Raw genomic sequence first — 10,924 nt, 5'->3', positions numbered from 1 at the left:
TGTTTATGTTTCGTAGTTATTTCTCCTAAGAGCAACATTTAATGTTTTAGGGTTTTTAGTTTTACGTTTTTATGTTTCTGTTATGGGTTGTAACTAACCCATTTTTCTGATTCACCGGAACCCTATATAAACAGGGATTCCAACACTTTGTTCTAATATGAAGAAGAAAAGCATTTGAAGAATAATCAACATATTCATATATTACAGAATACAAGAAACGTTCTTTTACTTACCTCCAAGTACAAGCTTTTCTTCTCTTCCTCTTTAATCTTCTCTTGTGTTTCCATCTAACAGCCATTGGAACGAGCTTCACTGTCACATCCGCTTGTGAATCTCCTCAGAGAGCTTTCGTTCTTTCTTTTCTCTCGTGCATATCCATTCTCAGACTCATTTGCCTTCTAACGAAAGAAGCTTCTAGGAAAAGTGATGTTTTACGTTTCTGGGCCAGAGAATATTGGGCCTCAACTTTTCTTTAGTTTGGGTTTATTTTAATATGGTACCAGAGCAGGTCCTGTGCCTGTTCTGCCTCTGTTTCCGCTGCATCTATCTTTTATTACTTTGTTAGTGCTTCTGTTCTTGCCATCATGGAAAGCATGGATCAGTCCAACAATCCTTCAAGCCCATTTTATCTCCACCTAGGAGAAAACCCAGACATTTCTCTTATTTCTCAGATTCTTGATGAATCCAATTACACTTCTTGGAGTAGAAATATGAGAAGAGCTCTTCTCTCCAAGAACAAGCTAAAGTTCATAGATGGAGGGATCAAGAAACCTCAAAGAGAAGATCCCATTTTTTATTCTTGGGAAAGAAGTAACATGATGGTGCTATCTTGGATTATCAAGACTCTTTCACCCCAGATTGCAGAAAGTGTTATATATGTGGAAGATGCTCAAGAATTATGGGAAGAATTAAAGGAAAGATTTTCCAAAGGAGACTATTTTAAATTCTCTGACTTGCTCCAAGAAATTCATTCTATTAAGCAAGGAGAAAGGAGCGTGAGTCAGTATTTTACTGACTTGAAGATTCTATGGGAGGAATTGGAGTTTCTTAGATCCATCCCACGGTGTAGCTGCAAGATTCCTTGCAGTTGTGATCTTTCTAAAGTCTCTTATAAGTACAGGGAAATGGAACATGTTATATGCTTCCTAAAGGGCCTGAATGAGTACTACAATACTATGAGAACACAAATTTTGCTAATGGAACCTTTACCCAACATTAACCGTGCCTTTTCTCTCATAATACAACAGGAAAGACAGGAGAAACATGGCTCTGGACTCACCAACCAAAATGAAATCAAAATTCTGGCAAATACCACTGAAAAACAGAATCATTGGAAGAATGATCAAGGTTGGAAGAGTCATGGACGTGAATTCACACCTCGTGGACAAGGAAGAGGGAAAGGAAGAAATCCTAACTATGGGAAGCAATGTTCCCACTGCCATAAAATGAATCACACAGTAGATGAAGGCTACTCTAAACATGAATATCCACCGTGGTACAAGAAAAGTGACAGCAACAACCAAAACAGTATGGGACAGAGTGAATTGGGGTCTGTAAGTGCCTGCACTACTTCTGCTGAAAGATCATAGACCAACCAGCAAAATAATACTAACATTGCTCAAAGCTCCTTCACCCCAGAACAAATGCAGAAAATACTGCAGATGCTCGAAAAGAGTGACAACCCTTCTCATACTATTAGTCAAATGAACAAAAACACTGCAGAAGACAGACAAGGTATGTTCTCATGGATTATAGACACAGGGGCCACAGATCATGTGACCCATGACAAAAATTTGTTCATGACATTCAGTAAAATCAAACCCATATCTATTAAGTTGCCTAATAACTCCACTGTTACAGCCCACTATGCAGGAACTGTATAATTTTCAAAAGATTTCACAATTTTCAATGTTTTATACATACCTGATTTTAGTTTCAACCTTATATCTGTTCAATGTTTAACTAGAGATGTAGACTACACACTAACCTTTTCCTCTAAGATGTGTTAGATCCAGGACAGCTCTACATTGAAGCTGATTGGATGTGCTAAGGTGTATAGAGGGCTTTACTACCTACAGGCTGTTGGAAGAGATCTGGCACCTAATTTTGTCTTTTCTTATGAGCATGTAAATATAAATCTATGGCATTATAGGCTGGGCCATGCTGGACATAAAATTGTTGAAAGAATGTGCAAGACTTTCCCTTATATTCAAACTGTTTCTGATAGTGTTTGTGACATCTGCCATTATGCAAAGCAACACATATTACCTTTTCCTAAAACTAATTCTTTGTCAGAAAATTGTTTTGATATTATACATTGTGACATATGGGGTCCTATCTCTATTCCGTCTATACATGGGCATAGATACTTCCTTACTATTGTTGATGATTGCAGTAGACATACCTGGGCTTTTCATATGCACAATAAGGGTCAAACTAGAGAGCTTTTACAATCCTTTGTCATGAAAATTAAAACTCAGTTCAATAAAATTATTAAAACCATTAGGACTGACAACGGTCCTGAGTTCAATTGTTCCAACATGTACAATTCTCATGGAATTGAACATGAAACTAGCCGTGTTGAAACTCCATAACAAAATTCTATTGTGGAGCGCAAACATCAACACATATTGAATGTCACCCGTAGTCTTATTTTTCAATCTAGTATTCCTTATGCTTACTGGTCTTATGCTATATACCTGATTAATAGACTGTCTTCCCCTATTATTAATAATAAAACCCCTTATGATGTACTGTATAATGATCCTCCCACTTATCTCGACTTAAAAGTTTTTGGGTGTTTGTGTTTTGCTTCTACTTTAGAAAGTAACAGAAATAAATTAGACTCTAGAGCTAGAAAATGTATATTTTTAGGATATAAAAGTGGTGTAAAAGGTTACATTGTTCTTGACATCAACACCAGGGAAATCTCTATTAGCAGAAATGTCATTTTTTATGAAGACATCTTTCCTTACAAGAATGAGCAAGGAAATAGGAATGACTCCAGTAACAGTGAAGGCAACACATCTTTTCTTGATAATTTACCCTGCAGCTATGAAGAGGCTTTGGTTGAGGATAGAAGGGGAGACCAAAGACCTGCTGATAACACTGATATCAGTGCTGAGAACACCAATCTCACTGAAGAACAGAGAAACAATCAAAGGAAGTCCAACAGAGTTAAGAGAACCCCTAAATATCTAAAAGACTACATACACCAAGCTGATCAATCCTCATCTACTTCTTTGTGCATCAAAAATAGTATGAAAACTCCTTATCCTATCACTGATGTTTTATCTTATAAGTCCTTATCTGATAGACATCTGAGATACACTCTTGCCATAACTACTAGCAAAGAGCCTAATTCCTATAATGAGGCTAGAAACAACCCTGAATGGGTTGATGCTATGCAAAAGGAAATTAAGGCGTTACAAGACAATGGTACTTGGTTTTTGACTCAACTTCCTCCTGGAAAGAAATCCATTGGATGTAGGTGGGTCTACAAAATAAAACACAAAGCTGATGGGAGTGTGGAAAGGTATAAAGCTCGTCTTATTGCCAAGGTCTATACCCAACAGGAAGGGATAGACTTTTTGGATACTTTCTCTCCGGTTGCTAAACTCACTTCTGTTAGACTATTACTTGCTCTTACTGCCTCAAAGAATTGGTTTCTACATCAACTCGATGTAGATAATGCTTTCTTACATGGGGACTTAAATGAAGATGTCTACATGGATCCTCCACCTGGTTTAAATACTAACACACAAGGACAAGTCTATAAACTCACTAAATCTCTGTATGGACTGAAACAGGCCAGCAAACAATGGTTTGACAAACTCTCCACTTTTCTTATTTCTGCAAATTCTACTCAATCCAAATCTGATCACTCCTTGTTTATAAAGAAAACCCCCACTGATTTCACAGCTTTACTTGTGTATGTTGATGATATTGTTTTAACAGGAAATTCCATGAATGAAATCACTGACATAAAGGCTCTCTTACATCACCAATTTCAGATAAAAGACCTTGGGGAACTCAAATATTTTCTGGGTTTTGAGGTTGCTAGATCTAAGAAAGGGATACATCTTTGTCAAAGAAAGTATGCCCTTGATATCCTTAAAGAAACAGGAATGCTTGGAAGCAAACCATGCGCTACACCTTTTCTTAGTAGCACCAATTCCTTATACAAAACAGAGAATTATATGGATGACCCAGTGTTTATCGCAGACTGATAGGGAAGCTTTTTTATCTCACTAATACTAGACCTGATTTATGTTTCACTGCTAATCTTTTAAGCCAGTTTATGCAGGAGCCTACTAACTATCATTATCAAGCCTTACAACATATCATTAGATATGTCAAGTCCAGCCCTTCTGAAGGACTTTTCTTTGCTGCTGATTCTAACATACAGATCAAAGGATTTAGTGACTCGGACTGGGCTACTTGTCCTAACACGAGGAGATCCACTACTGGTTATTGTGTTTTCTTAGGAACCTCTCTAGTTTCATGGAGGTCAAAGAAACAAAGCACTGTTTCAAGGTCCTCTACTAAAGCAGAGTATCGTGCCCTAGCTGCCACTGTTTGTGAAATGCAATGGCTTCACTACCTTCTTGAAGATCTCCAAATTCAACCCACTGTTACTGCCGTTCTCTATTGTGACAACAACTCTACAAGGCATATTGCTCACAATCAAAGCTTTCACGAGCGGACCAAGCATATCGAGTTGGATTGTCACGTGGTACGTGAAAAAGTTCAAGCCAAATTTCTACGACTTCTTCCCATTAGATCTGAGGAACAACTTGCCGATGTTTTCACCAAATTTCCTCACCGCACTCACTTCAAATCCATCATCCCCAAGCTTGGATTAGTGAATATTCACCATCCAGCTTGACGGGAGGCTATTAATGTTTCTGTTTCGTAGTTATTGCTCCTAAGAGCAACATTTAATGTTTTAGGGTTTTTAGTTTTACGTTTTTATGTTTCTGTTATGGGTTGTAACTAACCCATTTTTCTGATTCACTGGAACCCTATATAAACAGGGATTCCAGCACTTTGTTCTAATATGAAGAAGAAAAGCATTTGAATAATCAACACATTCATATATTACAGAATACAAGAAACGTTCTTTTACTTATCTCCAAGTACAAGCTTTTCTTCTCTTCCTCTTTAATCTTCTCTTGCGTTTCTGTCTGACAGCCATTGGAACGAGCTTCGCTGTCACCTCCGCTTGTGAATCTCCTCAGAGAGTTTTCGTTCTTTCTTTTCTCTCGTGCATATCCATTCTCAGACTCATCTGCCTTCTGACGAAAGAAGCTTCTAGGAAAAGTGATATTTTACGTTTCTGGGCCAAAGAATATTGGGCCTCAGCTTTTCTTTAGTTTGGGCTTATTTTAATAATCATCATTGTCAAACTTAGCGACAAGGCCGCTTTTGTTTGAAAACTTGAGAAGGACAAGTTCATTTTGATGAGAGTGGTCACACCTCCATCCACGGTGAAAGGTAACTACAACATGGCTGCAACTGCCATTATAACATAATACAGACAATGACCATAACTATAGTGAGAATATGAACAATGAGAAATCATATTTTAGTTTCTTTTTTCTATTTAAAATATAATGATGTTAATATATTGATTTTTTTAATATATTTTAAAATATTAAAATCAGTGTTTATAAATATATTTTGAAGGGTAACACTAGAGAAAAATCAAATAAAAAGTACAAATTATTTAAAGAGTCACTTGACAAATAATAAAATTTTGAATTAAATCAAACATAATCCCTTTTAAATCAAAGAAAATAATAAGTTTATATACATATTTTTTCTTTTCTTTTAAAAGTAATAATGTTAACCATTTCATTATTATGTTGCAAATTTTAAATTTTAAATTTTATATAACTAATTAAAAGTAATAGTTTTTTTAACAAAATTAAAAATACATCGAGATCTAATTTACACTATTTCCTATGCCCAATTAGACTCCTAAATCCAAAATCAGTTTTTCAAAAGACATATTTCTATCAAAAGATTCACCTAATTTTCTCTTTAAACGATAGCAATTATATCAATAATTTTCTTTATCAAACCTCTCCTCGTGCCACCCTACACACATTGTCGCAGTTTCTCACTATTTTTTTTTTATTTGTAGACGATTTTGCTCACTACTTCAAATATTTTCTAGGTGAATTATGATAACTATAACAAAAATTATGTTTTTTAATTTCTTTCGGTTAAACCTTGTCCACGTCATTATATATATATTTTTTAAAATTTACACATTTAAATATATCATATGTGTCACGTATTACAAGAACTGTACACATCATTCAGTTTTGGTTACAAAGACAATTGTACCGTTATATTTTTAATGCCATAAGCCAAAATGTCCATTTTGAATAATTTTTAACAAATATGAGGTCTTACTAAATTTTTAAAAAATGTAGGATGACTTTGAACAAAATACCTAAAACTATGAATCAAATAATGTATTAAACCTTTATTTTATATGTTATTGTGTTTATCTTAATCAGATCTATTGAATTCATTGTACAAATGGTTAAATATAAATATAATATCAAATTATAATTATCTTATAAATTAATTTTATAAAAATGAATGTGGCGAAATTTATGTTTTAATAGACACAAATATATTTTATACTTAGTGGTATTTTTATTATATTTTAAATTAATTTAGATAAACTTATTATAATTTGATTTATTAACTTATTTAAAACAGTGATATAAAGACTTACAAAATGATATTTTATAAATGGTAGTGATTTAAAATTAGTAAATATTAAAAAGTTTTAATATAAATAGTTTTTTTATTAATGACTATTACAACTTTAAAATATATCATCTCTCTATAAATAAATTTTTTAGAGTTATTTGGCTTTTTCTTAAGAGTTTTCGTCCTCTATTCTTCTCATTGAACAATCTAGGCAATAAGATTGATCATTGCAGTGATCTCTTCAATTTAGACCTATCTATTTTTCTGTTTGAGTAAGCAGAGTTTCAACTCCTTTTTCCTAATCTTTTCTCAAATATTATTTGGTATGAGAAAATTCTGATGAAGTTTCTTATCATAGTTAACTTGTTTTAATGGTCTGACTTAATGATATTAAGGCATAAATGATGGTTTTTCTATTGGATATTGGGTAAAAGGTTAGGGTAATTGGTTAAAAATAGGTTTAGTAACGAGAGTTTGATAGTGAAATCATATGGGAGTTATTTCCAAAGTAAGTTTGGGGTTAAGAGTTTAAGTTTGTGTCATTTAAGACTTGGTTAGCTTATGGTTTTGTTGAAATATGATATTTAAGTATGCTAAGTTGTTTGATCTAATGGACCGAGTCATTGACCAATTGAGCAAATTGATATCAAATCCAATGTTTAAACATGTTTTGCAAACAATCACAAGGATAAGGATACCAATTTGTCCAATTAAATAAGGCTAGAGTACATAGATCAAGAATCAGAGTTGATCGTTTCTTTGTGTGGCGATGAGGGGCATAATAGGTCGCTGAGTGTTGCGAAAATAGTAGACACTGCGTTTGCTGGGCACTAAACGATATTGAGTGGCGTTGAGCGCTACTTCTTTGTTACAAGTTTGGACCTCTTTTCTTTAAATTTGTTGGGCGAGAGGATAGGCTCATTGTGCGAGCACATTTGCTTGAGCTCGATGTTGAGTGCCAGAAATAGGCACTAAGCGCGCCTTGTTTTCAAGCCTTTGTATGTTTCTATGTTTTTTTTATTCTTTGTTTGAATTACCTTATTTGGTATCTTATGCATCTGTATTATTAGACTGGGGATGTTTGATGAATTGTAATCCGAATGTGAGTATGTTGGATATATATTGAGCATTCATGATATGGTGATTCTGATGAGTATGATATTGGTTATCTGCATGATATATGTGTTTGACGTAATTCCATGGATCTCGTAAAGAGATTCTATGGTAGCGTTCAGTAGTGTAATGTATTGATTTAGGGATTTCGTTTTGGAGGTTATCCTGAAACTTCAATAATCATTCCACCTCTAGAGAAGGGGGTTATGTTGTGAGAAGTAGTTGAAGGTCCAAGTATATGGTTTGGATTCTTGGTCATATGTTATAGACAGATTAACCTTGTGTGGTAGCTTAGGTGAGCAAGTTATTTCACCAAGTGCAGAACTCACTAGAGTATGACATCAATACATATATCCGGATGGTCAAGTCTATTAGTATTTATGAGTGCATGTGTTAGAATTCATTGATATGAATGTTTATGTGTGGTATAATCTACATAAATGTTATGAAAGCTCTTCTGGCACATTAGTTTACTTTTTCTTTTCTGTGTGTTTGTTTGTTTGTTTCTTCTTATTTGTGATGATCACTTTAATGGTATAAGTAGAGGGAGAGGGAGATGTGTGTTGATCAGGTGTTGGTTGCTAATGGTACTGAAGCGTAGTGTAAGATATTTAATTTCAATGTATAGTGATTTTGGTAAAACTCTACTATGCTTTTAGTTTGAGTGTAATGTAACTCTTAATAATGCAGATCTTTTAAACATAATATTGTTATTATAGTTGTATAAGGATAATTGTCATAACAAATTATGTGATTTCTTTAGTTGTTGAACACTATTCAAATGAGATTTTACATGTGATATAATTTGATAAAAAAACTGTTAGTTTTTAATTAAACTTTATACTTGAAAATTATAATTTTCAAAAAAATAAAAATTCCAAAACCTTAGTTCAATTTCTCTGATCTAATCCAATTCGCTAAAAAATAGATTAAACCGGATTGAAGTTGACATAAAAACTAAAAGAAATTTACGATCAAATATATTTAAAGTTGGATAGTGACTTTTTCCAAACCCATGCACTACAACTTTATCAGTAATTATTTTTTACTTTAAAAACATTATAATTATTAAATATTTCTTTTAATTTATATATTGTTTGTATAAAGATTCACGATGTTCTCGAGAGAATATATTTTCTTGCAAATAGTAAATATTTTATTCTTTTTCTATGAAATCTATTTTCAACTTTTTTGTCCTTTTCATTTGGCACGGAAAGAAGCAAGACAAAATCGACAAGCACTGTAGAAGATTGAAGTTACAGACATGCCTGCTTGAACATTGGTATTCTTAGTAATGAATAGGAAACCATAATTTGTGGAATTCATATTCAGAGCTCAAAGATATGCATAAATAACAACTTGGTAACCATAACAGGTTTGTAATAAGCTGCATACCACAGTTCAGAGTTGAAACTGAATATGGGGGAAGCTACAGAGAGGTATTCTTGCTTTGTTTCTCACAAGTTTGAAATACCAATTATATTGCTGTACTCAAAATTTACATTTTCTGAGTCCCTTTGACCTTTGGGATGTGGTTGAGTTGATCAGGTATGCAGTTGTGACAGGAGCAAATAAAGGGATTGGATTAGAGATAGTTAGGCAGTTAGCTTCAGAAGGAATAAAGGTGGTATACTCACTGCAAGGAATGAAGAGAGGGGTCTTCAAGCATTGGAAACACTCAAAGCCTCTGGTCTTTCTCATCTACTGTTGTTTCATCAGCTAGATGTGGCTCATGCTGCAAGTGTAGCATGGATATTTGGAAGACATTGTCACTTTCCATTCATTGTCCAAATTAAATTACATGGACTATGTTATCAGTTAAATCTGGAGCTCATATTGTAGCCAAATGCATGCAAAGATATAAAAACTCTTAGATAATGCCACGTGTGATTAATGTATACACTGACCATGTCACGTAACCCAAACTTAAACAACCGTTTGTCCAATTTAACGGCAAACCTCTGATTGCTTCAATTTTACAAAAACAAGAACCCAATTGAGACGCCGATAAGAAAATGGACCTATTTGAGATTCCGGACCAAAATAGGGACCTACCGAGACATTAAACCTAAATCTTAATATAAAATAACAATGAACCTAGTAATAATAAAAAATCTAATAAATCTAAGACTTTTGGAAGATATTTTTTAGATACTTTTGAGAGATGATTTTAGTCTCCTCCTACTTTTACATAGAATGGATCTAAGGTTTTAATTGGTTATAAAGTATTGATATGAATACAAATGATTCATTCAAGCATTCATTGAGATATTATAATGAAGTTTCATGATCTTAGGTTTTAGGTGTCAGGAATGGACCTAAAGCTACTTTTAAGAGTACTTCTAAGATATGAACAATTGCAACTTTATAAATAATATCTGGAATGATATAAGAGATGAACAAAGTGGTGAAATCTAACCTCAACATATATCCATCATATTGAAACCAACCTTTTTAATGAAATATGTTTCAACATGTCTTTATTCAATTTCTTATTACAACAAATGTGTTTTACAAGCTTATCATCACATAAACCAAACACTATTTTATCTAAATCAAATCCATTTAAACATTCTGTATTCTACTAAATCTCTGTGAATATAACATTGTACTACAAACTAGTCAATGTATTTGTTAGAAAATTTATTGCCTTTGGACAAACAATCTACTACAAAAATCCCAAACAACTTTCATTGGTAGTCCCAAGCGCCGAGTGCGACCTCTGATGCTACTAATCAAGATGGTGCACAACGGTCTCACTACAACACCCAACACCCAAACCATTAGAGCTCACCTTCTAGAGTTCGCCCAATGTCTTTTTTATTTGTCAGAACTTTTTAATTTATGAAGTTATAGGACTTTTCTGTATATAATTTTATAAAAATTAATATTTTTGTTTAGATTAAATTTCTGAACTATTAACTAAATTATAATTTAATATTTTGATCGATAATGAAATCTTTAATAAAATAAATAATAAATGTAACAACCCAGATTATATAGAAGCATATAACATAGTAAGTACACATTTAAATAAAAGAGAACAATTAGAGTAGACTGTAAACAAAGTAGTTAAGCT

General features: G+C 33.3%; 1 protein-coding gene across 1 annotated transcript; it reads left to right on the top strand.

Annotated features, from left to right (window-relative positions):
* The first annotated feature begins 584 nt into the window (after positions 1-584).
* On the top strand, positions 585-1,589 carry LOC108346462 (uncharacterized). The gene has a single exon (XM_017585540.1). It carries the CDS (start codon positions 585-587, stop codon positions 1,587-1,589), a length of 1,005 nt encoding a protein of 334 aa, XP_017441029.1.
* The last annotated feature ends 9,335 nt before the right edge of the window (positions 1,590-10,924 follow it).

This window comes from Vigna angularis, chromosome 9 (genome assembly GCF_016808095.1).
Source record: "Vigna angularis cultivar LongXiaoDou No.4 chromosome 9, ASM1680809v1, whole genome shotgun sequence".
Classification (NCBI taxonomy): Eukaryota; Viridiplantae; Streptophyta; class Magnoliopsida; order Fabales; family Fabaceae; genus Vigna; species Vigna angularis.
Note: the sequence above shows the minus strand (reverse complement) of the source record. Positions and strands in the feature narration are given on the sequence as shown.

Bases quoted from the DNA above. Each gene is read 5' to 3' on its own strand.
- LOC108346462 (XM_017585540.1), top strand. From the start codon at position 585: ATGGAAAGCATGGATCAGTCCAACAATCCTTCAAGCCCATTTTATCTC.